Source organism: Pyxicephalus adspersus, chromosome 2 (assembly GCF_032062135.1).
Source record: "Pyxicephalus adspersus chromosome 2, UCB_Pads_2.0, whole genome shotgun sequence".
Taxonomy (NCBI): Eukaryota; Metazoa; Chordata; class Amphibia; order Anura; family Pyxicephalidae; genus Pyxicephalus; species Pyxicephalus adspersus.
In genome coordinates, this window is record NC_092859.1 from 155,366,670 (window position 1) to 155,381,178 (window position 14,509).

Genomic DNA, 14,509 nt, shown 5'->3' on the forward strand with positions numbered 1-14,509 from the left:
TCCATCTCATCCATGGTCAGCGCCCATCCCATCCATTGCCAGCATCGAGCCCATCCATGGCCAGCTCCCAGCTCATCCATTTCTGGCGTCTAGCTCATCCATGGCCAGCGTTCATCCCATTCATGGCCAGCATCAAGATCTTCTATGTGACCAGACCCTTAAGCATGCACAATTACTTATTTCATGGAGGTCTAGTCCCAGGCCCGAAACTCAGTAAGTCTTGTTTGAAAGACAGCTTGAGTGGGGGAGTAAGTGGTTTTAAATTAATGAGAAGACCTTGATGTCAGCCTAACCTCGGCCATTAATATACTGCACTGTACACAACTCCCCTCCCAATTGAAACACTTTGATTCATCATGTAGAAACCTTTCTTATCTATGTATGAGCTCACATCGAGGCATGGCCTTTCCCATCTGATAGGTTATCCAAGCCCATTCCCTACACCCATGACGTGATATCTGGGGAAAAAAACAAAACTATTTTAATAGAACTCTTAATTATGTGCGGCATGGCCTAGATCTGCTGCTTTTATCCGACTGTCTGGTTTCCATGGAAACCGCCTCCTTGCTGCTCATTAAAGTGCTATTCTTTATGGTTTGGGGAGAACATTCCTGACTCCTCCACATCCAGCCCGGCCCCTGTCCTGCCTACGTATATCCCAAACGGTGACATTATACAGCTGTTGTCACTGTGCAGATGTGCCGGAACTGCGGCATTGAGGATCAAGAGTCATTTATTCTTTCTATAAATATATATCTGTATGTTTGGCTGCTTAGCTGAAATATCAGTATTTTTATAAGTTACCTGCAAAGATTTAGCAGTATTTAGCAGCATGTAAATAGCAAAATATGTGCGCAGGGTTAATCGGAATGGCCAATAGAGGAGAGTTCCAGTGACTTCTATATATGTAGGGAACTTGGAAAAAATGGTATAAGGCCCAGTTCCTGCTATAGTATTACAATAACACATACTGCAACACAATACACTGCACATCACATGTTTGTGTACAGCAATGCCATTCGTCCTTAATGGCACGCCTAACACAAAATACCAGCACACTACAACACAATGCGCCCTTTGCAATGTCAAAGGCAATGAAAACTATCATACATCTAAATTATTTTGATCCCAAAAAAATATATATGAACTATTTATTATAGATTGTGTCAAGTAGAAATTATCTATTACTTATTATATACCAAGATGGAACACAGTGTTTGCTCATACATTGCAAACCTATATGTGACCGTGTTCTCCCCAGCTCCTTTTAGACAGGCGCACCACCCGGCACTTTTCAGTAACCAGTCGGCTGATTTTGGGTTACTGATAACTTTGATTTTGAATTTTGATGTTACTGATGAGTTACTGGGCTTAAAAAATGTTTGGGTTGAAGATTGTGTGAGATCCGCTGCTATTTTGGCTGGGATCTGCTGTTAATCACTTAAGCCCTGTACAGATATTAGATTTCTAACATCAAAAACAATCTTTCATAATTGTTTCCAGTGACAAAATGAATGAGCGCGCTTCTATTCTACAGATTTAGAAATATGAAAGTAATCAGTCATTCGTCAATTCACCTGGACAGATTGAGGAATGGCATCTGGCAAACTTTATACACTTGCTAGTTTTTTGCCGGAGATGATCACGGCCATTCGTCTTGGGCAATGATCATCTAGCATGTGTACATAGCTAGTTAGCATAGTACATAGCAAAGCCATTGGACAAGGTTCTCTGACTATGGGATAATAAAGTGTGTCACAATGGCATTCTGTATCCCCTGTGAAGCATGGAAATTGACCACCCCTGCCCAAGTGGAAGAGTGACAGAATTATCCACAGTTGTAAATAAAATGATCAGTTACAGTATGCAAGGTGTATTCTGTGTCCGTTCCTTTTCACTCTTACAAATACAGAAATGTAGGATTACAAGCATTTCAATCGATAGCACAGCTGGAGTTTAATATGAGGGCTATCTTACGGAGGGTAATGATCTGTACTTTGCCCAGCAAAGGATTGTACAGAAATGGTCACTATCAGGGTCAGTGGTGATCTCAGCACATTGTTGACTGTAGCTGAATGAGTTTATTAAAGGGTGCAAAGCATCATAATTCAGGTTTGCAGGAACCCAGGATGTGGTCATAGGATTTATCATCTACATGGATGGGTTCGTTTGTAAATTCTTGGAGCTGAAGCGCTTTCCTTGTAAAACTTTAGGCTTCAACAATAAACGTTTGTTTGTTCTTTATTGGATAAGCTTTGAAATCTTTTAAGGCTGGGTACACACTTTCAATAATTGTCCCTTGAAAGGATCTTTTACGATTCTTTCCATCGACAAAAGACTGCATGAGTGCTGTACGTACAGCGGTGTTCTGCTGTATGGAGAGGGCATGAGGGAGAACGATGGAGCCGCACCCCACTGTGTTCTCTCCACTTCCATTACGATCGTTCATGGATCCACCAGGAAGCATCTATGAATGACGTTGGATTAACGCTGTATGCACATCAGATTCTCATCCAATACTAACCCTGAGGCGATTATCAGACGAGAATTATCTGACGTGTGTACTTAGCCTTAAGCTTTTAATTATATACTCACCTGTCCCATTGTTCCATTGCGGGGCGCTACCATCTTCTTCTCTTTCTTGATCTTCAGCCATCTTGACTAGCTGTGCCAAAATAATGTAACTCTTGTCCAGGCCTGTGGGAGTTTATTCATTCCTGGCAAGTGCAGGGGAAGCCGAGATTAAATGTTTTGATTCAGTACAAAAATAGACATTTCTGATTGATGTTTGATTAATATATAGATAAAATTGATTGAACATGCCCATTTTTTGCCCAATGAAGTGCCATATACTTTCTCAATCATTTTGAGAGGGCAATGTAAATTATTTGTGTTCTTTAACCTCCCCAGCGGTAAGCCCGAGTGTGGGGTAAAAAAAGCAAGCTAAAAGCGGTAAAGTAAAAAACAAACACTTACCTGGTCCCATCCGCATTCTCTAGGCTCCTGCCATTCTCTGGCCACGTCCTCTTCCTCAGTCTGTCCCCCGGCGAGTGCGCTGACGTTCCCCGGGTGTTCCCGGTGACGTCGGTGCGCGCTGCTAGGGGCGCGGCCGGAATTTTAAATTATTTTGTATTGCATTCAATACAAAATACCTGTATTGAATGTAATACACTGGATTTCTATGTCTATAGAATATAATAAAGTTTGAAACACAAAATGTTATATTTTGACGTGATTTTGTGTTTCAAACTTTAATAAACTCATAATATTATATTATACTGTAAAATAAATCTTCATGAAAAACAATGTACAGCTTTAGACCTAGAAATCCGAACAGAAATGAACCGCCCCGGAGGTTAAAGCGAAACGAAATCCTGTTTATACTGACCTGTCCCCATTGTGACATGGGCGCCACCATCTTCTTCCTTCTATTTCTTGTTTGGTCTTCGGCCAACTTGATTGGCTTGGCTGGAATGACATCACTCCTGTGCAGGTGTGTGGGAGTTCATTTAAGCCCCATCATCCAATGCTTTGTTCCTGTGCAACAAACACCTGTCAAGGTGAAACTTTAGTTCTACTTTAACAAGAAGACAATAGAAGCGATCCTTGCAACTTACTATAATGCAACTCTGCAGGCTGTCAGTGGGGAGCTCTCCTGTTTCCTACTGGTTGTTAGGAAGGGCTTACTATTGATTTACATTAGACTGGTGAAGCAGGGACATTGTTTGATTGGGTTGCTAGCAAAATGATGGCAGTTTTCTCCCCAGAATTTTTTTTAAAGCTGGTTTGGGAAGAAGCTGTAGGCAGGTGGTGGCCCCTGTATGACGACCCAAAAACAGCCAGGGTGTTACTGAACTGTCCTGAGTGGTGCACCCAGCTAAAAGGGGCCGTGGAGAACACTAGATGGGCATGACGATTGTTACCCTGGTCATGGACCCATCCACTAGAGTATGGCCACCTCAAGTAGTCTTTATCCAGGGTTGAAATACTTCTGTAGTCCTAAATATTATAATAATAAATATATTGGTTAGACTTTTGATAGTGTGCAATAAAACGTGACTAAGACGAGGATTATTAAGGAATGTAATATATAATTCAGGGCTTGTGAAGTCTGTTCCTGTAACTAATCTATTAAGTGGTTGGGTTGAGGAACACGTGTATTAGCTGGCAGTAGAATAGAGAGAAGGTTCTGTCCTAATACTTTTATGATCTTTCCAGGTCTTGCATGCTATTCACAGGTCCTTCAAGGCTGCACATCAATGTGCTTAAAATTTTGTACGTATCTAAGCAGCTTTTCTTCCCTATACAAGTATACGTGTAAAATCAATTGGATGTAACTCAAAAAAAAAAAAGGTAACAAAATCTACTAACAATCTACTGCAATTTAAAAGCAAATCCAAGTAACTTAAATGTTAATTAAAGCCTCTGAAATGCCAAAAGAACATAACTATGGAGCATGCAACCAGTCTACACAAGTCATGAACTGATAGATGTTTCCACAACAATGATGGATGGGAAGACATTTGCTGGAAGTTTTAGTGCTGGGGTTGTTTTTTATTTGGATTTATCTGATGGACTGAAATGGTTGATGCCCATTTAGAGACCCTGGGAATGCTCCTTGGTGTCTCAATGGCTCAATTGGGGCATGTTGGGGCCATTTATGTAGCTTATTCTAGTACTCATTCAAGGTAGTAAAGTGCAAAGACCCATAGAAGCCAATCAGAATGTATACATGTTGTTTGTTTGGTTCCTAACCTGAGCCTGGTTGTCTCCAATCCTGGATTTGTGTAAGAATAATTTTTTTTCTATTATATATATATATATATATATATATATATATATATAATATATTAATAATAACTAATAAAAATATTAGAATTTATATAGCGCCAACATATTACGCAGCACTGTACATTAAATAGGGGTTGCAAATCACAGGCAATTCCACAAGAGGAGGAGAGGACCCTTCCCACGAAGAGCTTACAATTTAGGAGGAGGGGGAAGTAACACACAATAGGAGGGGACATATGTAATGGTGGGTGAAAAGTGAGGGTTTAGGGGACAGAAGACTGGTAGACAAACTTGAAAAGATGGGTTTGAGTGCTGTTTTAAATGAGCAGAAATAGGAGCAAGCCGAATAGGACAAGGAAGACTATTCCGGAGAGTTAGGGCAGCTCCAGGAAAAGTCTTGGATCTGTGCGTGTGATGAGGTTATGAGTGGGTGGACAGTAGTAGGTCATTGGAGGAGCGAAGAGAGTGTCTAGGGGGGTATTTTTTTTATCATGTCAGAAAGGTAAGTGGGACAAGAACTGTGGAGGGATTTGAAGGCAAAGCACAGGAGCTTGAATTTGATTTGAAGGTGAAATGGGAGCCAATGAAGGGAACTACAAACACATGCAGCAGAATAGGAGCGGTGGGAATGCTGTGTATGGGCTAGGTAGGTGGGAAGGATGGATTCTAGCTGCAGCTTTCATAATAGATTGCAAAGGGGAGAGTCGGGTTAGTGGAATACCAGAGAGGAGGAGGTTACAGTAGTCCAGATGGGAGATGATAAGAGCCTGTACAAGGAGTTTGGTGGTCTCTTGGGACAGGTAGGGGCAGATTTTGGAATTGTTGCACAGATGAAAATGACAGGACCTGCAAATGTTCTGAATGTGGGTGGTAAAGAAGAGGGCAGAATCAAAGATAACGCCAACATGTCTGAGGGGAGCGATGAGTGTTATTAACAGTTAGAAATATGTCAGGGGGTCTATCAGAAAAGTGCTTTTTGACACACAGCAAATGTCTGGCTGGATCCACATGAATGCATTCAGGTCCTCCAGCTGTCAGAAAATTATCAATGAATATTTCCACCTCCGCTCACCACAGAAAAACGGTTACATCTATAATGAGCATGCACTCCGGGACTGCTAAATATAGGAATTCTTAGACGAGTTTGCAGTTACGTCACAGCAATGTTTATCCACCCCACCAGCAATTTCGTAGATATGACGTTTCTAGATATCAGTACACAGAATCAGGCACATGTTTTGAAAGAACTTCTGTGAATGTGAATCTTTACTCTGTTTGTTAACGCTGTGTTTCCAGACACATTAGAGAAAATATTGTACTGTGAAAGGAACCAAAAGCTGCTGAGTCACATTTAGTCATCAATGTAATGAAAGGAGCTGTGACACTGATGATCCTGGAGCGTGCAGAATTCCGCTCGGGGCCTTCACTTCTAATGTGATGGGTTTACTCAACAAAAGTGGACTGTTCTGTAGTGCATAGGTCACGGTGATGTAAGACTTGGATAGGAAAACTATGTCTGCATTAAAAAAAAAACTTTTCTGTATTCAAAAGGTAAGGGAAGTGGTAATATCTGAAAGGATCCTCTATAGAAATATTTTGTCTGCAGTCTAGTAATGTCTTCTGGCCAATGTTTTTTCCCATCTTTCACCTCTGCAAAGCTAGGTCATCAAGTCTTCTGTTAGTAGTATTGATGGAGGTCATTCAGCATGTTGCAAGTGCAAGAGGCTGGGTGGTAAGAAGTTGTATCTGGGTGGTCAAAAATTGGACGAAGCAACACAAGACAAAGTTGTTGCTGCCATAAGAATCCAGAAACTCCTATAATTCTATCGGCTTTCTATCACCACCTCATTATCCCATTATTTTTGTATTATGCCCGAACTGTCCAGTGCCCCAATATTGTCACCCAACTTTTTACTAACTACCCGAATAATGCCAGGTGGCCCTGAAGAGTGCTGGGTGGTGAGCCCAGCTAAAAGGGTCTGGGAAGAACACGAAGAGGATTTTCCTTTCCCGATCTACATCCATTTCGATTGTCCTGGTTGGGACGACGAAACGTGAGAGTTCATTCAGTCTCAGCATCCTCAAGGGACTTCCTCCGCTGAGCTACACACATGTGGCTAAGTGATTTGACTGAAGAGAGCAATCAGGCTGTTATGTTTGTTTTATTGCAAAAGGGACATAGCCTGTCCCTTTCTGAAATAAAGCTCCCCCCTCCAAATGTTGAAAAGTGAAACTTAAGTTCTTCTTTAATCCTTGCTCTTCCACAATTGCACCTCCAAGCCCTGTGGGCAGATGGCATAGTTTTTTTTTTTTTTTTGTGCTTAGAAAGGTGTCACCCCTGCCCAGTGTTTTATTTCTATTACTAAATACTGCATCTACTTCTACTCTCAGATCTGTACATCATAACGGGTCAACCATCTTGTAAATCCAAGATCACAGCTCGGAGCTTTGTTGGAAATAACACAAGGTGAGCAGAGGACATGGGCAGCACTAAGGCTACAAACACATGTCAGATGATTCTTGTCTGATTATCACTTCAGGGCTCGTATTGGACGAGAATCTGATGTGTGTACAGCAATCCGTCCTGGTGGATCCATGAATGATGAACCACTGCAATACAAGTAAAGGGAAGAGAGCATAGCGGGGTGCGACTTCGTCTTTCTCCCCCTTTTTCTCTCCAGAGCAGAACAGCTCTGTATTTATAATGCTCATCTATGTATTATTCAGACTTCTGTCGTTGGAAAGGATTGTGAAAGCGGATATGATGGCCCCCATACCCATAATACATTTTTTAGAGATTTTCTCCTGAAGTTGAACGAGAGGCTGCTGGAGTAAAGTGAATGTCAAATTTTCTGCCATGGAGAACATATATTACTGCTGACATATTTTACAATGCTCCTGGTAGATTTACAGTCATTTAATGGTGTTGAAGATCTCCAGTGCTTGCAGTTAATTAATGTTATCGCTGAGGATACTTCAGCGGCAGGTGAATTAATGATGAAGTTACAACAATACAAAAAATGTATAAAATTTAAAAATGTGCAGTTACAAGGACAACTATACATTGTTCTGTATTTTCAATAGATTAGACCAGGGGTGGGCCACCTTTTTGCCTCAGGAGACACAATGAGTTTTAAAATTTGACCGCCGATCCAGTATCAGATGGGTGGAGAGTTTTTTTATGAAATGATGTATAATATTTATAAAAGCTATTACCTAAAAGTCAAAGAAAACTTAGATTAAACTTACATTCAATATTAATAGGAACAGTGTTGTTGGTCACCCAGTGGACAATTTTGTACCAACTTTTGAAGGGCCGGATTAAAAAGCCCATACCTGGATTAGACCTTACATGAGAACCTTACAAAATTGTACAAAAGAACAGGGGCATTCCCAATCAATGTTTCATCGCTGTAAGAAGGGATGTTTTTTTGTGGGAACATGCAATTGTATTCTGCTTCACTTCACCTCCCAACCAAGGCTAATGGGTCAGTTTGGTTCCATTAGCGCCTGGACCTGTGAGTTGATCCTTATTGTTTCCTTTTAAAGCCAGAGATAAAGAAAAGTGTGTTCTGCAGAAAATACTAATTTCTCCTATCTCCCACTCGATAGGTAAATATAATGTAGGTTTACAAAGTGCAGTGCAGTAAAAATGATTGGTTAAACATTACTGACATATAACAAGTGCTGTATTTGAGCTCCTGACCTTCTTTACCTTATCACTCGCTCCCTCCTGAGCTTCTCCCATGTGCCTGATAAGACTAAACAAAACTGTAAAAAAAGCCAAGAATTTGTAATGTGAACTTTTATATTGTTCCAGTACAAACATTCACTGCTCCATGTAAATGTTACATTTCGAAAAGGTTAGAGCCAGAATTAAAAGAGCAACTTTAACTCGGAATTTAACTGTTGAGCAGCTCGGAAGCTCTCCCGAGCGGGAATAAAATATTTGTTTTACGGTTTCATGTTTGGAAGGTGTTGGTCGTTATTTGTGGTCACCCGTGTATCTCCAAAGATTCAATTTCCTGCTTACAGGAAAAAAGATGACCCTGTGTTTGGAGTTTCTGTGTTCCTGTCATGTAAAGCTGGCAATAAGCGTCTTAGAGTGGTCTGTTCACCAGATGGAGATGTTCCTTCACCTGGATGTATTTATCTGTAGCTGAGCAGTGAAAAGGAAGGGTTGGTTGACCCTTTGTGGTAAAGGCCAAACTTTTCCAAATCTACCCCCTCCCCACCATTCATAAGAGGTGTTTGCTGTGCCCAAAGACTCCTCCTTGTTAATCATTCTTGGCAATGATTATGTAAAGTTGATGGTCGGATTTTAAATAAAGTCTCATCTTGGTGTTTCTTTGGCTGCTCATAAAAGGACAGATAACGGCTCCTTTAACTTGAATGACATTGATTAAGGCTATGCACACATGTTGGAAAGAGAAAATTGTCTTGGGGAAAAATTTGACATGTACAGCATCAGGATACTTCACCGCATATCCATAAATGATTATCAGGATCGACCACTATTCGTAACAAGGGAGGAAAGCTCGCTTGTCCTCTACTCTACATAGAACAGACCAGGCACTGTGTGTACAGCGCTCATTTGTTCTTCTGTCACTGAAAACGAAAGGTTAACATATGTATGCAGCCTCACTTAGGTTATATTCAAGAGGATCTGGTACACTGGACTAAAGCTACGTACATACATCAGATGATTCTCGCTTCAACGCTGGAATCAGACGAGAATCTGACTTGTGTACAGTGGTCGCCCGATGAGGTTCATTGATTCATCCAGGCGGATCTATGAATGACCGCAATGAAACTGAAGAGAGAAGAGCACAGTGGGGTGCCGCTCGCTCATTCTCCCACCTTTGTACACAAAATTAGATAATCATTGCTTGAGATGATTGGGTGAGAATCTGCAACCCACTTTGTTCATGGCTTCCTCATGACAGATCCATAAATAAGCGCTATGTAAGTCAAGGGTGGAGAGCACAGCGGGGTGACGCTGTGCTCTCCAAAATTGTTTGGCCAATTGTTTGTGCATTATATTCCAACAAACAGGTTAATTAGCTTCCACCAAAATTGACCTCAGACTGTAATAATGACTTATGACTATGGTGGGACATTAAATTGTGAGCCTCTTGTAGGGACAGTTAGTGACATGACTGTGGACTTCGTACAGCGCTGCATATGTCGGCGCTATATAAATACTGTGTAATAACATTAATGGTACATCGTATACTTTTATTCCAAATTTTCCAGCTCGTCTAATAATTTCACAACCAATAAAAAAGTAAAATATTGGTTGCATCAGTCAGAAGTACATTTTACTTTCTATTCATTTCAAGTGCAGAAGTTGATTGGAAGTAAAATCTCTGCCCATGTGTAACCACCCTAAATTGGCATTGTTGGTTCTTTGCCAAACTGGACAATGCCCATATGAGACAATGAATGGCGGGTTGTGCTCATTATCCTGTCTTGCTGTTCAGGCTTATGATGGCAAGTGATACTCTGAATGGCTTTCTTCTATTGAGCAGCCATCCCTTGTCAACAACCTTCAGTACAAGGATAATTGAAATATTTCCTGCTGTAGCACATTGGAAGTCGTTAAAAACATAAGACAATTATAGTAAATCTTATCTGCACTTTATGCCGCTGTGATAAGACGGCCGAGTACAATACAATGTGGTAAAGTTCATTCCAATATAATTGTCCTTCCTGTGAGGCGGACACTTCTGTGAATGAATTCATATTCTTGGAAGCTAATAAAATGAATAATGAAACAACGTTCCAGACAAAATCCCGACTCTCTGGATAAGTGGGGTTATATATCCGCATATCCCTAGTTCTGGTATAGTGGCCCATTCTCAGGGATGTGGAGTCAGTACATTTTTGCTGACTTGGACTCCAGGTACACATGTATATCATGGGAGAACCTGGATGATCCAGCAAACCCAGAATGGACCTGGTCCAGAAATGAAAACAGTTGCCAAACAATAGGCAATGACTTTTCATGTGATATTTTTCCTAACTATACAGCTGTTGTTGAAAACGCTATAAAATGTAGCAGCAAGAAAACGATTCCTCTCCTGACCATCTGGTGAACGAGCAGAGTTTTATCCTACATACAATTAGTAAATTGTTTGATCTTTGCCAACATTTTTATTTTATCACCAAGTAATTACTTGTACAGTAGAACGTCGGTTATCCGGCACCCACGGGAAATGGACGATTCCAGATAAGTGTAGTTTCCGGTTAATTGAGGTTACTCTGAAACAGGTTTCTTAGCCATTCAGCACTGGACTTGAATGGGGAGACTTGTCTCTATTCACCTCTAGTGCTGCATGGCTAAGAAAAGGGAAACCCCGATGACGCTTGAGCCTTCATGAGGGTTTCCCTTTTCTCAGCCAATCACGGAGCAATCAGCGGAGCTCTGCTATGCTTCCCTGACAGCTCGGCTCTCCTGATCGCTCCCGCAGCCCAAGCGGAGCTGTGGTATGTGTTCTTGGATGCAAAACACATGCCACAGCCCTCTAGGGCTGCGGGAGCAATCAAGAAAGCAGATCTGTAGGGTAACGGTTATCTGAGTTCTGGATAACTGATTTCTACTGTATAATAAATTAGGTAATCATGCAAATGTATTCCAATTCTTCATGTCATACTGAACGTTCCTTTCTTTATTTGCAGGTGGTTATAAATGGAGGAGCCACGTCCACTGTTGATCAGGACACCGAAGACACAGAATTAATGGCTATTTATACAACTGAGAGTGGCATTGCAGAGAAGGTGAGTGACGACATTTGTTTTGCGGTCTGTGTTTTCATTGGGTAGATTTTCTGTCACTTTTTTTCAGGAAACTGTGAAGGATGTGAATGATAATTTCTCCCAGAATGATGGGAATTACCACAGATGTTGTATTGTTCCCCTTCTATTCCAATTTTTATAACAATTGTAAGGCCTGCTACACACAATCATATGCCCTGCCAATTTTGCACATAATTGACCAATATGATCAATCGATATGAAGTTCTTAAACCATGCACATGCAGGTACTTGATGCCGTCCTTTAGGACAGATAGAAATGATCAGATGGTTCTTACATAATATTCGACATAAGTACTTTGGAGCAATATTTACCATTGTATCTGGTCTTTCCTGAAAAGACAATCTCTTCCAGTGACTGGGCTGCTGACTTCCCTTTAGATTTGATTGGTTTATGAGATTGATGTCAAAAACTGCCCATGTTAACTGTTATTATTAAAAAGTATTAATATAACACCAACATATTATACAACGCTGTACATTAAATAGGGGATGTAAATGACAGACAGATACAGACAGTGACACAGGAGGAGGAGGGAACCCTTCCCAGAAGAGCTTACAATCTAAGAGGAGGAGGAAGTATCACACAATTTTAGGGGACATATGGAATGATGGGAAGTAGAAGTAGAAGTTTCTTTCAATGGTAACTCCTCCTCATCCACTCTCCTCCATGTTGGTGTTCCCCAAGGGTCAGTCTGTATTAGTCTGTCATTTGCAATCCCTATTTAATGTACAGCGCTGCGTAATATGTTGGCGCTATATAAATCCTTTTTAATAATATTAATATTAATAATAATAAAAATATTAATATTAATAATAATAATAATAATATTAACAAGTATTAAGGGTTTAACAGACAGAAGACGACAGGTGTGCAGAAAGTAGGAGCAAGCCGAATAGGATGAGGAAGACCATTCCAGAGAGTCAGGTCAGCTCTAGAAAAGTCTTGGAGCCGTGCGTGTGACAAGGATAGAAAATTTGTGATTTTTACACCACTTTTTGGCTCATTGACTGTGGTCATATAGGCAATTGAATCCAATTGATAAACAGAGTTAATCACTTCCTCTTCTTTTGCCTTTATATTTGCTTCTGGGTTGAACACTGGATGACATATAAACACTCAGCTAGGCTCATATACAGCAGAAGACAATGCCATTTACCAACTTTGCCAAAACACGAAACACGTGGAAGTGTCTTCTGCCAAGCCTTGGGTGAAATTAATTACATGCAGTTATTTCATTATCCACCTGAAATATTTTGCTGACTGTGTGAAGTTTATCTCAATATTTCCCTTTTATGTTAAAACATTGAAGATATCAGATTATTTTACAGGCACCGGTTCTGCATCTCTAGCGCGCCCACACTGAGGAGGCAAGCCCTCCCCATTAGGATTCTGGTGCACCAAGTCATTTGCCAACCAGGTAGAATGAGAAGGATTTAGTTTTTAGTATTTCGACTGCTCACTCGTCCTTGAACAGTCCCTCCCCTGCTCCTGGCAGTTTTGATCTACAAGATTTTTTGATACATTGTTTAGAAGATTAACATATTTTATTCTTGGCATATATGCATATTGTGTGCATGAAAGCACGTACTATACATGCTGGTGACAGATTCAGATTATGGGGAATTAGTGGCTTCCCTCATAACACTTGGTACGCATGGTAAAGATAGGCAGAATTGGCCAAGGAAGCATGGACTGACCTCACAATTCAATTGACCGAACATAACAAAAACAATGTGCATGGTGGAAGCTGAAACATTTGCATTGTTTTAGAGAGGATCCTGCATATTCTCAATGTAAGAAATATCACATTTTAAAGCATACCTAAACTCAAAGCGTAAGTAAATGTTATTTATTTTTTATTTTTTTAAGTGCAACGCCCTTTTTCTCCCCTTTCAGTCTTAAACGCCTGGGTGCAGAACCTTCAAGGAGGCTCTGCATCTCCTACCTACGTCACGCATCCCGGGAGGCTCTGGGTGCTCCTGCGCATGCCCTAATCTTGGGCATGTTTTTCTATAAGGGGAAAGAGAGCCGATCTCACTGCGCTTGCATGATATCTGTCTCTGGAAAAAAAAAAAAAAGTCCCACTTACCTTTACTTCTACAGATCCCTTGATCCCTCTGGAGCTGTCCTGGATTGGGTCCTGTGCCGTCCAGGAATCTTCCTTCATCCTGGCGCGGCGGAAGCGCCAAACACTGCCATCCTCGCCCATTATCTTTCTTTTTCTGGCTACATCACCCAATCTCACACTGCACAGATGCGAGTCCGGGTAACATAGCCTCCTGTAAATAGGGGGAAAAAAAAGAGCACCAATATCATTGTGTATGTGTGAGATTGGCATTTTCCCCCCTAAGTAGGAAAAAGCCCCTTCTGTGCATGGCTGATAGTAGCCAGAATCCTCCTGGGATGCTTGACGTGGGTATTCCAGGAGGCCCAGCGCTCCCACCCGGCAGTAAAGACAGAAAAAAGGGGTTTAAAGGAAAAGAAAATGGAAAGGTAATTTTTTACTTTACATAAAAGGGTTATCTACACCTTTATGTAAAGTAAAAATGTTGATGATAGGTCTGCTTTGAATAGGCAACAAGTAGTATTTCCCTGATCAAAATCAATGAGGGATTATCAATTATTTTACCACTCAATATCGAACATATTTCAGCCAAAATTGTGAATGCTGAAACGTTGGCTTTTTATGTGTCTGTATTTTATGCCTCGCTCCTGCCAGTGCACAATTGAGCAAAACAATTTAAATAAATAAAAACAGACTTTTTCATTCGTTGTTTAAATGACTTTTCAGTTAAAATCAGCGTAGAAAGTCCAAAGTAATTGATGGATATTTCTTCGGTTAAATCAGTTCAATCTCACCTTTCACAAACTTTTTAACGTGGGGGAACTCTTGAACTA

At 40.8% G+C, this 14,509-nt stretch overlaps 1 protein-coding gene across 2 annotated transcripts in view; it reads left to right on the forward strand.

Annotated features, from left to right (window-relative positions):
• The window catches only part of SLC23A2 (solute carrier family 23 member 2), a 129,595-nt gene that overhangs the window by 51,111 nt on the left and 63,975 nt on the right, over positions 1–14,509 (forward strand). For both annotated transcript variants that reach the window (XM_072402838.1, XM_072402839.1), the window contains one exon: positions 11,473–11,571. In XM_072402838.1, the coding sequence (XP_072258939.1) occupies positions 11,473–11,571 (99 nt within the window). The remainder of the gene's footprint in view (positions 1–11,472; positions 11,572–14,509) is intronic.